The sequence below is a fragment of the Apis mellifera genome, linkage group LG2, assembly GCF_003254395.2.
Source record: "Apis mellifera strain DH4 linkage group LG2, Amel_HAv3.1, whole genome shotgun sequence".
In the NCBI taxonomy this organism is placed as follows: Eukaryota; Metazoa; Arthropoda; class Insecta; order Hymenoptera; family Apidae; genus Apis; species Apis mellifera.
This window is the reverse complement of record NC_037639.1, coordinates 10,787,663-10,809,080: the sequence shown is the minus strand read 5'-3', so window position 1 is coordinate 10,809,080 and position 21,418 is coordinate 10,787,663. Positions and strand designations below refer to the sequence as shown.

The 21,418-nt window shown below is 46.1% G+C and overlaps 1 protein-coding gene across 11 annotated transcripts in view; it reads left to right on the top strand.

Moving 5' to 3' along the window:
• Positions 1–254: 254 nt before the first annotated feature.
• Positions 255–21,418, top strand: part of LOC100577827 — an 80,705-nt gene continuing 59,541 nt past the window's right edge. The window contains exons 1-2 of one of the 11 annotated variants that reach the window (XR_003304112.1): positions 255–450; positions 10,482–21,219. Coding sequence is in view for 1 of the 11 variants with exons in the window: in XM_026438846.1 (XP_026294631.1) it covers positions 2,010–2,127; positions 20,942–21,219 (396 nt within the window). In the remaining 10 variants the exon portion in view is untranslated. Of the gene's footprint in view, positions 451–1,028; positions 21,220–21,418 lie in introns of those variants that run through there. The other 10 variants (XR_003304107.1, XR_003304113.1, XR_003304111.1 and 7 more) reach the window with 10 other exon arrangements.

Genomic DNA, 21,418 nt, shown 5'->3' with positions numbered 1-21,418 from the left:
GATTTGTTTTGTAAAGTTTTTTTTTATGATTCGTTTAAAAAATAAAAGAAAAAAAAATCATATATGTAATAATTTATAATAATTAAAAAAGTATTTTAAAAAAATGTAATAAATAATAAATTTGGCTTTAACAAAATTAAAATTGTTAATAGAAAAAAATTTGTAAAAAAATTGTTCTTTATTAGTAACCGCAATATAAAAATTTATTAGGAAATAATATTAATTAAAGTAGTTAAGAATGATTGAATAAATTACGTATATTTAAACGGAAACATTTGTTCGAACGTAAACATCGATACTGTTCTGTTTACAATGAGTTTAGGCAAGCTATTCTCGGAAATGTTATTCGTTTAGGAAAATATACGCTCGAGGCACAAGAATGTGACGCAGTTTCGTTTCGATTGTCGTACGAATAACATCGCGCTATAATTGCTCCGTAATTATTTCAAAGTACGTATTTTATTTAATATTCTAAATTTTTATCGCGTATGCGTGTGCGTGCGTGTGTGTATGCGTGTGTGCATGTGTGTATGCGTGTGTGTGCGCGTGTGTATGTGTTTCATTAAACTAAATATGCAAATGTATCTTTAAAATGGTATTTTCTTGATCGAAAAAAACACATCAAATAATAATAATTTTGCTATACGTTTTTTCGATTTCTCTTTTCCTTTCGCTTTCCATTCGAGGAATTGTAAATCGATAATACTCTTCAAAGAATCGCCTATATAATAAAATGTTAATTCTCGAATCGTTAATTACAGTCGAGTCACTTTCGATCCATCCATATTTGAATTGATACGTATCATTTTTATCGTAAGAAACACGGATCAGAAAACTTGATCGAGTCGAGAATTAATAATATTTTCTAACGAGACGTCAGAAAAAACGAAAAGAGAAATTTCGAAAAATCGTAATTACATCGAAATTGATCTCGATCTAAATCCAAATGCCTCTCCCCCAATCCGTGTTCCACGGTTAATCGAATTTCGTGAAAAATCATCGTTGCGCCACTCTCCCTTTCAAAACGATCTTGGCTCGATTTCGCGGCGTTACCGTATTATTTCGCCGGTGCTTTAATGCCTCCTGCATCCGTACAATGCAAGTTGGTTACGCAACCGGCCATAAGATAAGAAATCCCGTAGGGCAGTAAAACTCGTAACGTTCCCGATCGCTTTTAGTTTTCCGTTCTTTGGGTTTGCTCGTTTACTACACGCTCGCAAGCACGCTCGACCTCTCTCTCTCTCTCTCTCTCTCTTCTCTCTCAAGGCTTTCGTCGTGAGAGCGTGCCAAAGAGGAGGAGGAAAGGAGGAAAGTCGAAAAAGTGAAAAAGAGAGGGAAAAGGCTATCTAACCTCGCGATATATATGTATATATACGTACGTGGACAAAGACGCGAGAACAATGAAAGAGAAAGATAGAGAGAGAGAGAGAAGGCGTGTTCTTCGGTTCCTATCAGATCACACCGAGTTTGCCTCTCGTAGACGGATAATAGATAGTAGTAGCCAGCGGGAAAAAAGATGGAGCGGAACGAAAAATTTCGACCATTTTTAAGGGTTCTTGATAAGGAAAGTAAGGAAAAGAATTCGTGTCGGGGCAGGGGAGAGGAAAAGGGGGAGAGAAGGACGCAAAAAAAAGAAAACAAAACGAAGAACGAATCTTTTGAAACAGAAACACAGTAGAACGATATAGGTTGAAAAGGATCGAATTTTATTTATTCTCGAAGACAAAGAAAAAGGAAAAGGAAGAAGGGAGATTCGATTTTATATCCGTGATTGAGTTTACTTAGACACTTGTTGTTCGATGAGACGTTCGGATAATCGAAAGCCTGGGAACTTTTTCCTTCTTCTTTTTCCATTATAATATTTCCTTCGATAATTTTCTTCAACTTTTAACGTTTGTAAAAAAAAAATTCATAGGAGGACGATCCACGAAAGAGAAAGAAAAGAGAGAGAGAGAGGAAGGGTCAAGTTATATTTCTCGAAACGGAGAAAAGAAAAGGGAGGAAGGAGGATGGGGATTGGATGGATCTGGACGGCGTGTCGCGTGCAATTGTTACCGAACGGAGGCAGCGTGGCTGCCCTCAACAGAATCGGATCCAATGAAGTCAATACGGACAATAGCCCGATAAGTAGATAATAATGCATAATATAATAAGAGAGCACCGACTGGTTGGTAGCGTACGCGAGCCGTTGTGTTGGTAGCACGCGCCACATTGAGCCGGCAATTCAAGTTGCTTGAGAGCGGTCTTTAACGACTCCTTTCTACGCGGCTAAGACTCCGCCTGCCGCACAATGCCGTTTCTTAAATTTTATCGTTACTCTCGTTGACCGACCGGTGCCAGTGGATTTATGTAACGCGCGGCCTTAACTACGTTTGATAAGCCTAATCGACTCTCGACCTCTGAACCCATTTTCTTTTCTTCCTAATTTCCTTTTCTTTCCTTTCCTTTTTCTTTTTCTTATTCCTCGTTCCCTTTGTTTGACCTTCTTTCGAAAACTTTGAACACTCGATATCTGGGTAATGCAAAAGTAGAAATTTTTCTTCTCTAGTTTTCTCTTTTTTTGCTTTTCATTCGAAAATTTTAACTCGATTTTTCACGAATTCTTTTTGATAAATTTTTCTTTTTTTATTTCTTCGTTTTCGCTTGGAATAATCGTTTCTGAACACACGAATTCTTTCAAGTATTCTCTTTCCATAGAAATTTTCGGATTGTATCACAGTGTAAAGATACGCGAGTGTCCACGAAAGCGTAAACAGTTATTTTTTTAAGCCTCGAGGAGACGAATTTTGGTTAATGAAGGAAGCTTTGACGTGCAGAGTGCGTTAACGGGTAGTTTAATTGGATCATAATCGCGTCTCGTTTGATCACCGAAGTTAAGCTGCGTTCGACACGGCTTTAGCGCTTGCCTTGTGTTGTAAGCTAGTGTCGGATAATTCGTAAGCTTCCTGCAACGGTATCGAGTTTCATCCGGCATCGTAGATACCTGTCTCAATTACCTGAAAATAATTGCATCGAATAGAAATGATGAATTGTTATTCGTAGATTGAAAGAGACGCGGAAAAAATTTATACGCGCTCTGGAAAGAATTCTTGTGTGCCGAAACGAAATGGGACGAGGCTCGAGTTAGATACAAATTCATATAGAAAACGAGGAGTTTCGTTATCGATAGACACGTTCCAGCTCGTCTATCCTCCGTAGACCAGTTCAGTCGCCTCTAACAACCCATAACTCGTCACCCTCGTGTTCTCCTATGTACCGACTTTATTTACATTGCTCCCAGTACATCCATACCCTGTATCTCGTGTATTTTCCCTTCCCTTTCTGCTTGTCCTTCCTCCCACTACGCTCCTCCCTCCTTTTCCTCCACCTTCGCCTTCTTCCTTCGTGTCGCATTATACCGATCGTGTTTCCTTTAAAATCGTACAACCCCTTATCTACTCGAATAAACCTTACTTCGATAGAAATAAATAAATCTTACATATTCTTCTATTTTTATCTCGATGCATCTTCGTATAATTACGTGAATACCTCCGTCAATTTCTTCGTCCCAACCAATCCAAACCGAGATTACTTCGATTGATTGGCCCAATCAATTTTTCCATCTTCGACCTCCTCTCGATCCGAGCAAAGAAATCAGAGTACCAAAAAATAGATCGATGAGACGCGAAAAAACGTGGTGGCAGCCAAGGAAGAAACGCGGAAACGAAAAAAATCGTAGAGAAAGAGAAAAAGGTGATGAAAAGCACGATTAGGGAAAATAGCCAGTAGTCAACTTTTGGATAAGGGATGAAATACGGAAGAAAAGAAGTGGAAGGAAATAAAAAAGAAACGAAACACAGACGGAGAGAGAAACGAAGCTAGATAGATAGAAGGAAAAACGAATAGACTCGGTGGTTGTTCGGAACTAGGCGAGAGGGAAGGAAGGAGATGCAGAGATTACCATATAATGGTGGCCCGAGGGCGCATAAGCTGCGCCACGACGTAATTCCTTCGTCCCTTTTCAACGAACAGTGGCAACCGTACACACGCGTACGTTACACGTAAGAGGATCGTCCCATCCTCGTCCCTCGAGCACGATCATCCCGATTCCCTTATCCCCCTTCCCTGGAGAACTTGTTGCGAGCGTTGCGTTGTCAAGTCAGTCAAACGTAATCCACCTACTTACCCTCCCCCTCTGAGAGATAATTTTCCTACTACGCCGCGTGGGCCACGAATCGAATCGCTACGCATAATCGAGCGCGATATAATATAATCGATTGTGAAGTCGAATCGTTCTTCTCGAAAATTTCGGAAGCGAATGGCGGAAGACGATGAGCATGCAAAGGTGAAGCTCGCGGATACGGATTCCAAGAAGCAGATGATGGACTCGAAGAGGGGAGGGACGAGTGTTATAGTACGCAGCGATCACCGATCGGAGGATCCCGATCGCGTGGGAGTGCAGGCCGGTGCGTCCCCTCCTCGGAGGAGCTTGAGTTACGTCTCACATTTTGACGTGTTGAGGCAGCACGTGACTCGTGTATTTACGAACGGTGGGCAGAGGCGGGCGGAGGCGCGCGAGGAGAGGAAGCCGCGCACACGCACGTGCACGCACATCGGTCGCGAAACGGCGAGGATGCGGCGGTGGCCGGTGCGCCGCGCCACGCATACGAGGAGGCAATGAACTTCACCTCTGTTCGCGTACGACGACGGGCAACGACGACGACGACAACGGCAACGAGGACGATGCGGCTTTTACGTGTGTATAATGGGCCATGTTTATGCCCCTCCGAGCGGTATATACTCCGGTGCACGTGAATATATATATGTGTGTATGTATGTATACGCGTCGCGCGTATCCTGAACGTCGTATACGCGCACTCTTCAACGTTTAACCTGCCCACGAACTTACTATCGACCTGCTATCGAAAGTCTCTTGCGAGATTCTTTCTCCCCTCCTTTCTCTGAAAAGAGTCTCGTTGTAATTTATCTCGAATTAGAAGTACGCGTAATTCGACGGTAATCTTTGTAAAAATCGACGTTTCTTCTCTCGGCGCGAATTGCTTTCGTTCTTTAATTACGCATAGCCCTGGCCACGGATCGGCACCGATTTCGTCGAAATCCTCGAAACCGTGACGAAAATTTTAGGAAGAGGAAGTTGGATTGATTAATTCGCGTCGATCGATTAACCGTCTCTAAAGCGGCGAGCGAACGGTTACAGAGAGAACTCGGTGACTCGGTTGAAATCCATCGAGCGGATGGAAAAGCGCGGGAGGAGGAGGGGGGCGTCGGTCGATCGATCGATAAGAAAAAACAATCGATCAGCTCGTAACTCGCGATCCACCGCGGAACGGTCAGTGGAGCGAGCGTGTTCGCGCACGGTCACACTGCACCGTGCAATTTTCTTAAGTCCGGCCACTTATTCTCATTTACGTTCACGTTTACATCATCGAGGCAGTAAAGTGTTACTGCTAGCGCACAGGTGCGCCCTGCTTTTTCTTTTTATCCTCTCCGTTGGTTGGTTGGTCGGCCGACCGGTCGGTCGATCGGTCGGTCGGTCGGTCGGTGGTTGCTCGCCTCGGTTGCTCGGGCCTTTTTGTTCGTGGTCTACGGGCACCTAACGAGTCAGGGGCCTGTCATTATCCGCTCTTGCTACCTCCCTGGCCCCTAGCTCCTGCTCTCTATCTCTACGCGAGCAGATTATCCTGGAAACTTATTGCGGTAAACTCGGACAATAACGATGGAATCGAATGCGTTTGCTCCATCAGGCCACTGCTCTCTCTCTCTCTCTCTTTCTCTCTCTCTCGGCCTTTTTCGATTCTTCCCGTGCCAATTGCCTCCCTGCGAGGCTCGATTTGTCGCGTGGCCATTCGGGATCCTCGCTCCTTCCCTCCCTTCCCCACGCCCGGTTACCGGGAAACGTTTCAAGAAAGAAGGTAGCAACACGAGAAAGTTCTCCTTCTCAATTTCTTCATCCAGCTTCTGATCGATCCTAGAAACGGTTTCTTCTTCCTCTTCTCTACTCGACCGCGGGCAAAATACGAGTCAATTACGGTTCTTGGATCATCGAATTATAGGATCGTCTAAAATTTACGATTTTTTTTTCCTTTTTTTTTTTTTTAACAATAAAATTTTACGTGCCTTTTGAATACTCGAGAAATCCAATTAAATAATCCGCACATCTGATCACACGCGTCTATTACGAGTCTGTCGAAAAAGATTGATAAGATATACGGAACGATCGGAGCAAGATTACAACGACGTTCAATGATAAAATTTAATCGCCGCTCGTCATCGAACAAGTTTCACGCCTCGTCGCGCGACCGGACCTTGCTCAACATCGAACCTACGTCGAATAAAAGTACAACGTCATCGTGCAACCACTTTTTTTCGCCTCCCCCTTTTTAACGCTAACGCTTTTATTTTACTTTTATTTCTTTTTTCTCTTTTCTCTTTTCTTTTTTCTCTCCTTTTTTTTTTTTTGATCACGGCCGATCGGCTACGCGGAAATAATTACGGTTCGATAAAGCGCGCCGATAAAAATGCACGGTAATAGCCCTAGCTCTCATCTCTAACGGGAACTAGTTTACCAGAGAGGTGTATTTTCCTCGGTGTACCGCGTTATTAATCGGCGCAACTCTGGTACGCGCCAACTCGCCCCTCCCTCCCTCCCTTCGCTCGAGGGAAAAAGGAAAAAAAGAGAAGACGGACGGTTCCTATTTTGCTGAACGTCGTGTAACGTGGAATCGTCGTCCACGGCCGCCTGTCCTTTTTAACGATCTATTAACGTTCGACCCTCGATCGTGGCTTATTTCACAGAAAATTACACGCGACCGGCCGCGCTTCCGCGTGCGCGCTCTTACGCAACGCCGCAGTAAATCCGAATAAATTGCATCGAGAAGGGGAGGGGAGGAGGGGAGGGAGTATCGAGCTCTCGTTTGAAAAGTGGAGAGAGAGAGAGGAGGGGAGGAAAAAGTTAGTACCAATTACTAATCGCTGCTCGGATGTGCACGCACGCGTTCGACCTGTGGCTAATTGTAAATATCATTATCGAGCACCCTTCTTGTTCCCCCTCAGCCGAGGGGGTTATCTAAGGTGGAAACGATCATCGTTGAAGAAAGAAACGGTGAATGGGCTCGTAATTTCGAAAAGTCAGACCCGTTGGATTGAGGCGATGTTGAACTCGTGTACGCGCCTCGAGCGAATCACGACGTCTCTCTCTCTCTCTCTCTGCTTTCTCGTCGTCCAATTATCGCGGCCAAGCGCCAACGTATTCGCGACCAATGGTAAATAATAGTAAATAATGGGAAGGACGGGCATCCACGTGGATCCGATGGAATCACGGTTAGGATTAGACAGGGTTATCTCTGGCTGTCAATCTTCGACAATGGCCAGTCTGTCCAAGGATGTGCGTTTATTGCGTGTTTTCTGCTCGTGGGATAAAGAGCGATGGTTTAAATGGACGCGTTTTTAAGATGGAGATCCAGGGACAGTGTTTAAGTGGAAATTTGAAAGTGAATTGGAGGAGCGTTTGGGGAATTAGTTTGGGGAGAGTGACGTAACGATTATCGAGTAACGTTGCAAAATAGAAGTTCGTTTTATATAAATATCGACGAGGAAGTAGCAATTGGTGTAATTGGTAGGTTTATACGGTAGAAATCCATCAATCATTCCAGCCATTTTTAAATTTCCCTTCAAATAATTCAGATAAATTAACCCGATCATACTCGTGTAACTCTTTCTCATTTATTATTCCTAATGATTGGTTACATTGTACATGTTTTCGTTCTTTTTCTTTGTCATCTTAATTTAACGAGAATCCGTCCCAAATAAACGTTTACGCGTTTAAATGCGTGTATAAAGAGAAGCACGAGATTGTTCGAGGTTAAAATTTTTATTCGATGTTGCTCGTTTATTAACGTTATTAATTAATTAAACAGCAGGCGAGATCCGTTGGGCAACGTTTGAATTTTTGAATCTTGGGTTCTCCGGGAAGGCGAAGAGGATCGGAAGGCCCGCTATTTTTACGGCGAAAACAACATCGAGTCATCGAACCCCGACGTGTACGAAGCAGCCTTGAGACTTTCGTCACCGGGGGGCACGGCCTCTTAATACCTGACGTAACCGCACGAACCGCATCGGAAGGGGGAGGAGGGGCGGCGTGGGTGCACGGTCTGTGCGCGTACACGTGCACGCATACGCGTATTCGAGCGATATTTATGGCGCGAGCGACACGCGGATGGAAACGAATGCCCAGGATTCTCCGATGTTTCCCCGATAATCGTCCATTCGTTGCGTCGAGTCCGCAACGCGCACGTGCGTTCTTACACTCGGATTATCCTCGATCGTAGAAATTTTCCAAGACAAACTTGGTCTCGATATGTTAGATAACATTATCGAACGAGATTTAAGGATTCCACGATGGATTGAAAGTAAAGGGAAAATTTTCTTTTCATCAAAGTTGATCCGAATAAATCGTACGATAAATACATCACGATTACTGAACAAACAGCTTTCCTCAAGCTTTGAAATTCTATTTTATTTTAAAAATCCAAATCCAAACGGGCCAAATTTCCAATCATCCAAGATCGTTCGATAATCTTCATAGAAGCATAAATTTTTGGTCAATCGAAATTTCGTTTCAACGAAAAATCAAACAAAGTTCAAATTGAATCGCAGTCCAAATCGCCTATCATTACATCACGATATTTAAATTATTTAAATCAATAATAATCCACGATCGTTTGATAATCTTCATACAAGCATAAATTTTTGGTGAATCGAAATTTCATTTTCACAAAAAATCAAACAAAGTTCAAATTGAATCGCAGCCCAAGTCATTCAAGATCGCCTATTATTCGTCCAATAATCTCGATACAAATTTTTCGATCGATCAAAATTTCCTTTCGACGGAGAGAAACTAAGTGAACTAACGAATCGAGATGAAAATCGCGGTCCAAAATTGCATCCAAGTGCATCGTCCTCGAAGCGACACCGTACACCTCGCGAGGAGAGATCCGAATCGCGGTTTCGAATCGTCGTGGCGCGATGGGTCGGTCGATAGGTGTGTGATGCGCGCGCGCGTGTGTGTGTGCGTGTGTAACCTCTGCGTTGGATCGCGCGTAACCCCTGCGTGTCCGCGCGGCGGAGAGGCGGGGGAAAGATGGACGAAGAACGAAGGACAGAAGAGCCGCGGTGTTCCCGCCCGGACGATGCGAAGAGGGAGAAGAGGAGGAGGAGGAGGTCTCCTCCTCCCCTCCCCCTGCCCCCGTTCGGTGTTGGAGTCGGTGTCACGGTGTGGTGTTGGTGTCGACGAGCCGCGTGGGTAACCGGTTTGGCGGGTCCTGCAGTTGCAACGCACGCACGTGTACGTATCGGCGCGAGTCGTACACGCACGCACACACACGCACACCTGTAAGGGCAGCAGCGTGTGTCCAGCGGCGGAGAGGATCCACCGAACCCAACGTATTATACAGGCCGAGATACTGGTCTAAATATAGCGACGCATTTACATACCTAAAGACCAGGGCTGGATTAATGTGTAGGCGAAACGGACAGCTGTCCCCTTTCTCCTCGTCTTCACGTCTCCTCCCTCCCTCCTTCGAGAGGGAGGCCGGATCGGGTTTTCGACAATCGAACTGGAGGAGGGGACCATTTTCTTCCTGGCGACAGGTAATTCTGAGTTTCGAAACACGGGTTACTCGATAGGATATAACAGATTTTTAACTTTAGTTAGTTTAATTTTTAAGTTGAGAGCGTAAAAGAAGTTGAGAAGTTAGGGGGAAGATAATATTATTGGTATCGTATTTTGAAGTTATCGTACGACAGAGTTGTTTGGGAATGTAGGGGGAACAGATGGCGATAAGATGCGTAACAAGATTCGTGACGATCGTATCGAATTGAATTTGACGTTGTCGTTTCGTATTCAATTTCTTTCGAATTCGAGGAAACAAGAAGAATATTCTTTTCCTTTCCTTTTTTTTTCTAATATTCGTGATAACTATCGAGCCAAAGCTCGAAATCGAACGATCCATCCGTGTTTCAGACGGATCCTGGTCGGACACGGGATGATCCGGGACGAAACGAGAGATTCTCGAGAGAGATTAGAAGTTCGAGCGATGCTTCTGGAGTTCGGGACCGATCCCTCCCCCCTCGGAACCGGCCCTGTCCATGTCGATACGCCACGCTTCATCCCCCGCGGATAATCGTTCTTGCACGGCCGGATAGAACCGGACGCGCGGCTACCGAATCCATCGATCGGGCCAATCTCTAACGATCGACGCTAAAAACAAAACAAAAAACAAAATCGATATCGAGTCGAAAGATCGAACGAATAATAGTAACCGAATAATTCCCTTGCTAAACAATTTACAATCAACGTCCTCCTCGATCGTCTTTTCTCTCTGATATAAAATCAAATCTCCTCTCGCTCCCTAAAACTATCCCACTTTTCCATTAACCTTCTCCTTAACACAACTTGGTGTGACTCGTACAATTTTCCCCAGATCGAGATGGTGCGCGACACGAACAAGTCTAAGTGGAAGCGGGCTAAGGATTCACTTTCTCGGCCCTCGGAGTCGGGGGAAATAAATGATGAGCTTGACAGGTCCGCTCGTAACAGAGGAGGAGAAGGAGGAAGGAGAGAGGGACGAGAGAGAAGAAGAAGGAAGGCGAGAAGGAAGGTGAGATCGGGACGAGGCGGGCTTCGAACGAGGAGAGCCAGATATCCTCCCTTCCCCACCCTCTCCTTCTTCCCTCCGCCATCCCTCTTCCCATCTCGAAACAAATTATCAACGCATCAAATATAACTTAGCTCGGCTACCGTATTCTTAAGCCGTCCCCCTACCCTCTACCCTCCTACCCCCAACTTCTCCGAGGCCGTCTTTATTATTTCTTATTTACTCGTCAGGTTTTATTGGCGGGAACCAGAGCCCTCTCTCCTCTTTGGCCCGCCACTTTTAATTGGCCGTTCGTACGTGCCACCGATGATTCGGTGCTTCAACGAGTTTACACGCGACTCGATCGTTAACGACATCCTTTCTGCTATTTCGTTCGAACTCGGATATCTTGCAACGGTCTCGGAACAGTTCTCTTCTCCTTCTCCTTCTTTTATCTTTTATCTTTCTTTTTTTCTCTCTCTCTATAGCAAGATCGATCGCAAGAATATTCTATTAGCCTCTGACCCTAAAAAAAACTATTCAAGAAAGTCTTCCTAGAAGTCTCGTCTTGTGATGCACGCGTTGCTCGTTTAACCGATGGCCGCGATCGTTCCACCGTAGGTATACGATCCTAGGTATATACCTTCCTACCGCATCAGTATTCCAGTCCCATTTCTCGTTAACGAATGCTTATCCAGCAGCGATTTTATTTATAACGCGCGGCCGCCATCGAAGCGACCCTGATCTTTGAGCGACAATGAAAATTATCCGCGCACGACTCGCGGATTCCCTGCCTCGTTTTCCCTGTTGCAACCAGATTTATTCGACGCGCGTTGGAAATTAGCCGAGGCAAATCTCGATCCTCCATCCTTTAATAAACCTTCGATCCCCTTTCATCGATCGAACCTGTCCGCTTTCCAGCCGAACGAATACGGAACGAGTCGAGTCGTCGAATTCCCATTCGTGGCGCGCAACGACGGCACCGTTATTTACACCTCCTCCACAACTCGGAACGACAAACGCGCCACGCTTCTCCTCGAGGATGATAATTAAATTTTCCTCCAAGTCGGAAGAAATTATTCCCCGTCGATCGATCCTTCTCGAAGATCTCTTCGACTCATCTTTCCATTCCTCTCTTCCTCCTCCTTCCCTCTTGCGATGCCGTGGAAGAAGGCATCGTGGAAAGATCTTTCGACCGGAGTTGCACGACTCGAGACGGCGATTTCCGCGCCAATAAAAACCTCGCTCGCGCATAATTTAACGCTCTGTAGGGTAATAGCAACCCCACCCAGAGCGGAACCACCGTGCTGCTGCCGCATGCAACCCCGCGCCGTGAAACGCGGCCGAGGAGCAACGATAAACGCTAACTCTATGGATACACTCTGGAACGATGCCAGCCGTGCCTTCGTTCATAAATCCGGGCACGTCTCGCGCCACTACTCAGTCACCGAATGCAATCGTGATTTCGCCTCTCTAAAAAAAAAGAAAAAGAAAAAAAGAAAGAAAGAAAAAAGAGGGAGAAGAGGCGCAACTTGTCGCTTTGGAGTCGGAGTTATAACCTTGGTGTTCCAGGTGACGGTGGAGAGAGATTTTACACAAGTTTAGAGAAGAGATTAGGTGGTTGGAATCGGAGAAAGTTTCGGGCAAAGATTCGGCAGGGAAACGGTGGGGTTTGGGTCTTTTTGGAGATATTTCGGGCGAGAGAAAGGAAGGAAGGGGGAGAACGGGTGCTGGGAGGATGATGGATTAGCAGGCGGATTTAGGGAGAAGATTGTGGCAGGGGGGGAGGGACGAGGGAAAGTTTTGCTATTCGTCGTGTCGTGGCTGAGGAATGGGATTATATTTGGGGATTAGGGTTAACGTGCAGTTATTAACTTTGATATGTAGCTTATTTGTAGTGTGCGCTATTGTTCGTGAATTGCCAAGGTCATTTGTAATCTGAAACACGGCGAATATCGAGTCGAGGGGTTGAGATTTTTGAGAATGATGATATCAGATTGACAATTCTCTTGAAATTCTTTTTATTCTATCCATTGATTTTAAAAATAATTCACTCGCAAAACGCAACGAGATAGCTTTTTATTATCATTCAGAGAACCGATTTTATTATATGGAAATTCGTTGAGTCATTCTATTTATCGTACGAGAATAATCAACTTAATTAAGAAACAACAAGGAACTCTTGGAAAAAGAGAAACCGAGTGTTTCGATTTAACATCGATCGGTCAAACGATTCTCAAAGATTCTCATCTCCATAAAATCGTCGAAAATCTCGAGAAAAAGAGAAAGAAATCGATCTTCGAAAGACAGATCAGATCAACAGAACGCCAAAAAAAAGAAAATCAAGATGAGAGGATTCTCCAGGGGATATTTGGCACGAGGCAAACGATGTCAAGAGCAGAGACGCAGGGCGGTGCGAGAGGAAATTTTCCAGTGGAAATCTTGCTCCGCTCTTGGCAGCCGACCTTTACGAGATTCCTTGCAGCGCGCGAGGTTAATGGCGCAGGAAAGACGCTATAGTCGCCGGCGTCTCCGGCCTCTTTCACGAAGTGGATTACAAGTTCGACGGACACGTTTGGTCGGAACGAAAGCGTGGGCCACGTTTGGCCAACGTCCAAACCCGTATCGCGACGTAGACCTCTCCTTATCTCGATAGCGTTATCGTGGCTCGGCTCGAAAAGTTTGCTTTGCGACGCGCCTTCCACGGAATCGTGTTGGCTTGTCGGGCAAGGCCGAGGTGACGATCGTTTCCGATCCATACGTCGCGTTATTGCGGCCTGCCTAACTGTGCATGGAATATTAAAAGTCCTGTCCCCCGCGTTAGAGCCGCCTTAGAGACGCATGAGACGCATCCTTCGTGGAAGGATTAAACAAGCGGCGGCCATGAACGCTCGACGAACGAGATATTGCGTCTCCCATCTCTGAACAAGTCGCACCGTTCGTTTGCTCGATCGTACGGTGGAAAGTCGATTCGATCGATGTTAGAATGATTGATGAGATATTTTTTTACCCAGAATTGTATTGGATAAATTTGGGGAAAAATTCTTGGAATATTATTTCGACCGAATAAATTTATAAAGAATCTATAATATCGAAAGTAATAGGAATAAGATTTGGAAAAGATCAATTATACATTAAATTTAATTTGTGACAAGACGTTTGTATACATCACTGCATATGGAGATAATAAATTGGCTCGCTTTTTATTTCACCTCAAAACTATTCGAATCAAAATTTTCATACGTACGTACACAATCGTAACGCCGAAAGTTTTGCATTGTAGCAAGAGGATCTTTTCGCCCGACCGCCGCATGGGGTTCCGGTTCTTACGCAATCCGCGCGTGTAGTTTCGCATGCATAAGTCGCGGTGCTCGAACCAGCGCGTGAGAAGGAGGGGAAAGAGGAAAAGGAGGACGGAGGAAGGAAGGAAAGAAAGAAGGAAAGAAAGAAAGAAAGAATCGCATGCACGCACGCGTACCGACGCCAGAAAAGTTTTAATGACGACGGATCTTCTTCCCCATTATGCACGCGATAGTCGCGTTTTTTTTTTCCCCCCCTCTCCACCTCCTTCCCCCTCCCTCCTTACCGATGCTCCTCAAATAGAGAGGGACGCGCAAGAAAAACGATCGAGCTTCTTCATCTTCCCCTTCGTTTCTATTCTCGGACGAAAAATCGGGGGCTACGTTTCGTTCGGGATCGCACTCGTGCATTTCGAAACTCGCAGCGATTATCAGAGCTCGATTGGGACTCGAGAGAGAAAGAGAGAGTTTCGGCTCAATCTTTTTTTTTAATTCAGAAATTTTAATTAATAAATTTTCGTACCGATAATCGATCAATGCCACCGCAAAATACTCGCGGTCCATCGACTCTGCTCCCCCCTCTCTTCCTCCTCCCTCGCAAAGCGAATCTCCGCAACCCCGCATCGTAAACAAAACAATCGAGCCTCGACCAAACCACAATTCGATCGTTCCGCGTCATGGTTGGTGAATCGCGCGACAATATTTGTCCTGGCGCGAAATCCCGGCTTGGGGGGGAGGAGAGGAGGAGAGAGAGAGAAGCGTAATTTTAATCGCGGCCTCGTTTTGTCATCTAATGCCCACCGCGTCTAATTGGTCGATCGGTTTGGGCAAATCGGTTGGTAATCCGGCCGCGTAAGCTCCTTTTCCTCCGCAAAAAAAAAAAAAAAAAAAACGCTTTCCCTCCCTCCCTTCCGAGCATTTGTCCGCGATAAAAATCGCGTCGCGTCGCGTGCGCGTGTTTTTTTTTTACGATTTCCACGATTTCACCGACTTCGAAAAAAACACGCTCGATTCGCGGATTTTGGAAGGGTGGCCGCCCTCCAAATTCCCCGGAACTGTCCACGACGTAATTGTAGAAAAAAGGGGCGAAAAAAAAGGGAGGCAAGGATTGCCGGCGGAAAGAAAAAAAGAGGAAAAAGAAAGGGAGGGCGAGGCGATATCGTCCTCGATCACGATACTCTAGCCAGACGTGCCATCTGATATCCGTCGATCGCGATAAAACAGCGGGCGAACGAAACGAGATCGAATCTCGGATATCGCGCGATTTAATAGCAATTACCGGGCGGGCGTAGCCGACAAATTGGAACAAATACGGGCGAGGGCCGCGGGGGAGAAGGTGTGTACGCGCGTGTGAGACGGCGGCGGGCCGTAATTATGGCGTACGCCGGGGGAGGGGGAAGGGCCTTGAAATTTTTCGATAGCCACCGCCGGTGCCACCGGTAACTCTGGTTTCTGGCTCCCACCCTCCCCTCCTCCCTCCCTCCCTCCCTCCCTCCAGAAGGAGCACGAGACTAGGTCAAGTCTACGTGACTTGACCGCACGAAGGACAAGTCGTACTTGTCCCGCGGCCGACCGCCGACTTACGACTTGCCGCGTTACGACGGCCACGAAAGTAAAAGCCGGGCGGGCGAACGGGCCACCGATCATCTCTCGCGCGACGCGCACCGCCGCCGTCTCCTTCGAGACACCTTTCTCGGGTCGGTCCCTCCCCTCGGTCGTGCGGGACAGGTTCTTGGCGAGGCTCGCGATCGCGATACCGGTCCTCCGGATGGATGAAATATCGAGGCGAACGACGTTGAGCGTCGATTTCGTTTGATAAAATTATGTAAATGGGGGGAGCAGGGGGATGAGGGAGAGAATGAAGAAGAGAATCACGGTTTATGTCGAGAAAGTTTTTTTTTAGAATTGTACCGATAGAATCAAGATAGATTGTTCTTTATCTCGGAAGGCAATTTTCGAGTACAATGCATTTTTAAAAATCGTTCGGATGGATTATTGAAAATAGTTTTCGAGTAGAGATCGAGAAATTGGAATAATTGGTTCATATGATGCTTTTTATTATATATATACGATAATTTCACGTTGGCCTGTTACGTCAGAATGAAAAGAAGTTTTATTATACGTAGTGTGCGTGTATATAGTTGATGCTGAGTTATTCTCGATGACACTGCATAAAAGAAAGATCTTTTCTCGAAAGATTCCGAGTAGCACTTGAGACGTAGTGCAAGTGGACAATGGACTGGAATATGGTTGGATACGAGGAAGAAGTTTGTCGCATTTACGTATGTTCTCTACGTCCAACGGGATCAATTATTCAGCGCGCGTAAACCGTCTCCCACGAAGGTTTCAATTACACGACGATTCGTAACGATATTACACTTAACGTTGGCGAGCAGAACAAAATGCCAGACTGATCTTTTACGAGGACAAGGAGAGCGACGCAACGACGATCGAACGGCATCGTGACTCGATTCGAGCGCGTTTAACAGGTCTAATGAACACTTAGCGTTTAACATAAAACAACAAACGACTCGTGCCTAGATTAGACAAGCAGACCTATACGGCAAATTGCGTTCCCTTGTCTCCCTTCCTCTCCACCACCTGATCTTTTGTTTACGCGGCCTAATGCGATCGGAATGCGAAACTTGTCTATATCCGTTGCCAAAAGTTTTTTACTGCGCGATTTATTTTTCTTTTCTTTTTTTTTCAAATCATCGCGGTTTTTCAAATCTCTTCTTACTCGAGGATTATTCCAAAATCCGATACGATATTTTTCGGAAACGAAATTGACGGAAAATATTAAGAAAAGAATATATACGCGTGTAGAACGAAAAATTTATTAAATATGAAACAAATTTTACCTGGAAGACGGGCGAATCTATGTCAAATAACCTAATTAGAATTTAATAAAGTGTACGTGCAATTATTCGAGTAGAATTAATATCTATCCCGAAGAAACCGGACGATTTATCTCTCGTTGAAGTTGATTAATTCGTCTTCTGCGTGATTTCTGATCTTTCGACTCACTCGATTTCGAAGGGGAGAAAAGAGAAAAAAGAGAAAAAAAAAAATTGAAAGATTTCAAATTCAGATCAATGTTGAAGTTCTTCTATTCAGAATGGAACACGTCGAGGTATCGAAACCTCGGAGGCAGTTAATTAAGATTAGCTCAATTATACGCGTTTAACCCACTTTCGCCTTGGTTGCGCAAAATCGTTCAACGATCTGAAACACTGCGACAGATGCTAATAACGATTTCCACCGGTTTTATAATAAGAGCGGCGGGCAAAAAGCGCGCGCAACCGACGACCGGCTTCGCCGCACACGAACGCTCTCGCGCGGTCTGCCTAATGAGCCGCAATTAATCTCACAATTCGAACGTATATGTATTTATTAAACACAACCTCGGTGACGATCTCGGCGAGGGATCGTTCGTGGCGTTGCGATGACTCATCATCGTGACTTTTATTCCTTTAACGATCCGTCTTATTAACAATCCGTGTTTTCAACCCTTTCGACCGCTTACTCGTATCTCCGACCAATGTTTATTTAACCATCGTGCGGATCGTTTTAATTTCCTCCTCGCCCGTTCGAACGGAATTATTTCGCTTACTTGCAATGCGTACGGAACGTTTGTTTATCGACGCAAGTAGCCAAGTTGTACAATAGAAATGTTATTCTAAAGAAATGATTTGACGAGTGGTAAACAAATGGAAGGATTAATATTTCTTTTCAGATATATATTGTTGCGATAATTACGATCAATCCCCTTTGATTCGAAACTTAACGTTTAATATCGAGCCGCTCGTGAGTGGTCGCAATTTTCAAATGCAGTCAGTCGAAAAAAAAGAAGAAGAAGATGGCCGCGAAAGAGTTGAGAAGGAAGGGACGGTCACGAATCAGCGTGAGAACGCGTTCATTGGAAATGGGGAAGATTACGAAGTGCGGTTCGAGGGCTCGTTGAAATCCCTTCCGAGATCGATGATAGAGAGAGAGAGCAGCGCTGCTTAAAAATAGTCGTTCGAACGCGATAGTCGTTTAAACGAAACAGCAGGGAAGGCTGAAATGAGCCAAGATAACGGTGCATCGGAGACAGTATCTGGTTCAAGGGCTGTGCGCAGTGCGCGCTTTTAAGAAAGTCTTCGACCTCGCGGGCGAGATCGACGAACGTAGAAAGTTCAACGAGACGATACAGCGTGATTCGATCGATCTTTCGCGAGATTTTAATTTTTCACTATCGATTGTTAAGATATTTATTTCCGTTCGAAGAGAGATTAAGAATATTCGAAACTCCAATTCTCTTCCCGTTAAAAGTCGATGACATCTCGAGGAATTATTGCCGAGTCAACGAACGGAGATTGAACGGATAAAAATGGAAGAATTAAATAAAATCGAATCGCGATAACGATCGAAACAAAGCAAAATCGGGATCGAGCGTGATTTTTCTGAAGCAAAAAAAAAAAAAAAGGAAAGGGGAAAAAAAAGAATAAGAAAGAAAGGATCACGTGACTGGTGAAACAAAAACGAAGGCGCATAACCTCGCGACACGAGCACCTCGATGGCACGAGTCCGGCGATCTCGGGTTGGGAGAGGGTGGGAGGACATTGGAGAGGGCACACACGACGTGCAAGCAGGGAAGGAGGAGGAAGGAGGGGCGGCAAGCCCCGACCATACGTTTGAGTTGGTTGACCCGGCTCGGCCACGTTCCTACCTTCATCTCAACTTCGTCCTAAGGAATAGCCTTCACGCTTGCGATTTCATTCCACGCGACCGCGCTGCTTTTATTCCTGAATTGACCCCGCTCGGCCCCCGCTCGTCTCCATTAATTGATAGATCGAAAATAGGGGAAGGGAAATAGGAATCGATCTGTCTCAATCATGAAAATTTATTTATTTATTTATTTATTCATCTTTCTCTCATCCATCCATTCGATTCGCATACAAATACCAAAGCATCGATTATTTTAATAATCGCTATTAATAAAATCTACAAAATAGGATCGATCTTTCACGATTCGCAACGAGAGAAGTTTATGTAAATAATAAAGTTACGAAAGTTTAAACTTTCGAGCGGAGGAGTATCCAAGACGATCGCACGCTTCGATAAAGCTATGACCCTGACACGACGATGATGTAACGAAAGAAACATTATCGAAGGGTTGTGGCCAATCTCGGACTTGGCATAATTCACGGGGAACGGGACATTTTCCGGTTTTCGAGGATCCCGGAGGAAGCGCGTCTTTCGTGCAGTTGTTGGAGAGGCATCGAACGGAACCGTGGATCCGAGTAAAGCCGGTATTACGGAGAGGTAGCGGATCGAAATAGTGCGGGAAAGGGTGGGGAGGGGGGCGGATGGGCCGTTTGCGAGTGACGGAGAAGGAGGGAGAGATTAACAACGGGAGACGGGAGGGGGAAAGAAGAAAGCAAAGGACAAGAAGGGGGGGGAGAGAGAGGGAGGAGAGGGAAGCTCGAGGATTGTGTGCCTCTGGCGCGATGTTCAGCTCGTGGAGGATTACTACCTCTCGAACCGGCGAGGAGGAGGAGAAAAGAGCGGTGGAGGAAGGAAGAGGGGAAGAGGGTAAAGGGAGGGGCAGACATCACGTCGTCAATCATGGTCCAGTTGCTCCTATGTACTACATATCCCCGGCGAGAGGAGGGCGGAGAGGAGGGCAGGGAGGGAGGGCATGTACACGCTACTGCATTGTGGCGCACAATGTTCAATCATCTCTCCGTCGATTCCTTCGGCTTTAATTGAAGAAAGGGTCCCTCGAAACCGCGCGGCCGCGCGGGGAGGAATCTCTCGTCCGTAAGAAGAAGAAGGAGCGCGAGAGGAAGAGTGTGGGGCCGGCGGGGAGAGGAGGAAGAGAGAAAGAGAGAGGAGAGAAAGAAACGGAACGGAAGAGGGGAAAAAAAGAAAGCGCCGCGGGGGTGTCGTTGACCCCACGACGACGACGACGACGACGACGACGACGACGAGGACGACGAGGACGAGGACGAGGACGACGACGATATTGTGTACCACTCGAGTGTTTAAGTCGAGGCGAACTCGAAGGACCCGGGCCTCGAAGGAACAAGGACCTCCTCAGCCACACTCAGCCGAGTCCTTGGGGCCATGGATCATTAACCAGGGCGAACCGCGAAATACGAGATCGCGCCGAAAATCACGGACCTTTTGAATCGTGTGCACGCTCCATCGCCCTATCGTTCCTATCCCTCGTGCCCATCCCTCCCCTCCTCCCTCATTTTTATTTCTCTCGAGGAAGGTTCGAGTGGCGATCCGAGTCGGAGCGAAAGTGCGCGGAACCGAAGGGAAATAAAGAAGAAAGGAGAGAGAGAGAGAGGGAAACGCGAAATTTCACCAATTTGTTGCGAAAAACGCGCTATCGATTCCCGGTGCTCGACCTTTCTTTTTCGAAGTAGGAAATAGGAAGGGGATAGGAGGGAATTCCTCGAGTGTTCCTCTCTGCCGAGAACGACAATGAATTCTCTCCTTCTCTCTCTCTCTCTCTCCTTTTTCTCTTTTTCTGCAGCCTCAATTATGATCCCGCAATAAGGAGAAAAAAATATCACCTAACGACCGCGACATTACTCGTAACAATTAACCCTCTAGAACCTGCGAAGCTGTTCAAGAGATCGGGGACACTTCCTTCTTTCCCTTTTCCCTTTTTTTCTCCCCCCCTCCCTTCCTTAGATATTGCGTCGTTCCGCTCTTTCCACCGATTGCTCCTCGATACTCCCCTTTCTCCACCGTAATGAACCGAGGAAAATTGATCTCGTCGTGCTTGTTACTGTTAGACTTGCTTTATTCGCAATCGACTCGGTGGCGAATTCAATCGTATCTGCATTCCCAATCGTTCGTTCCAATATATCCATATAATACCTGTATAAAAAATCCTTTCCACTCGAGATACAACCGTGTAACCGCAACGAAATCCCCTACGAAATGCAACGTTCCAAAACGGGTAGGCCACGCGTTTCCTATTCCCCGCTCAAATTCCCTTGCTTGCAGGGAGAAAGCGAAGAGGAGGAGGATTTCTGTCTGGAAACAACAGAATCGACGACCAAAAGCAAACTCGGCGTCCATGTTCCGCCACCTTGAGACTTGAGGCGACTTCCGTGCCCTTCGGGTTGCGCGAAATGGGATCCATTTCGCGATTTCCTGCGAACACGATCCGCGGAGTAGAAAAGCTTGGAGGCTGGAGGAAGAGGCTGGAGGAGGAGGAGGATGGAATACAATGGCGCGGATCGTGGCTGCCGCTTATGCCCTTCGGTTATGGGGAACGCACGGTAAGTCGAGGATACGGTGCGTACAGGTATACGCCCTGAGCCGCTTAGGTTACAAAACAGAGGCGGTAATTAGCTCGGTGGCGCCGGCTCATCCCACTTCGCCTCTCCGTTGCGTTTCTTTGTAACGCTTGTGCGCGATGAAACGTGCGCATATGGGGGGATGCACTGTTGCTTGCACGCGGGATACGTTGATGGACAG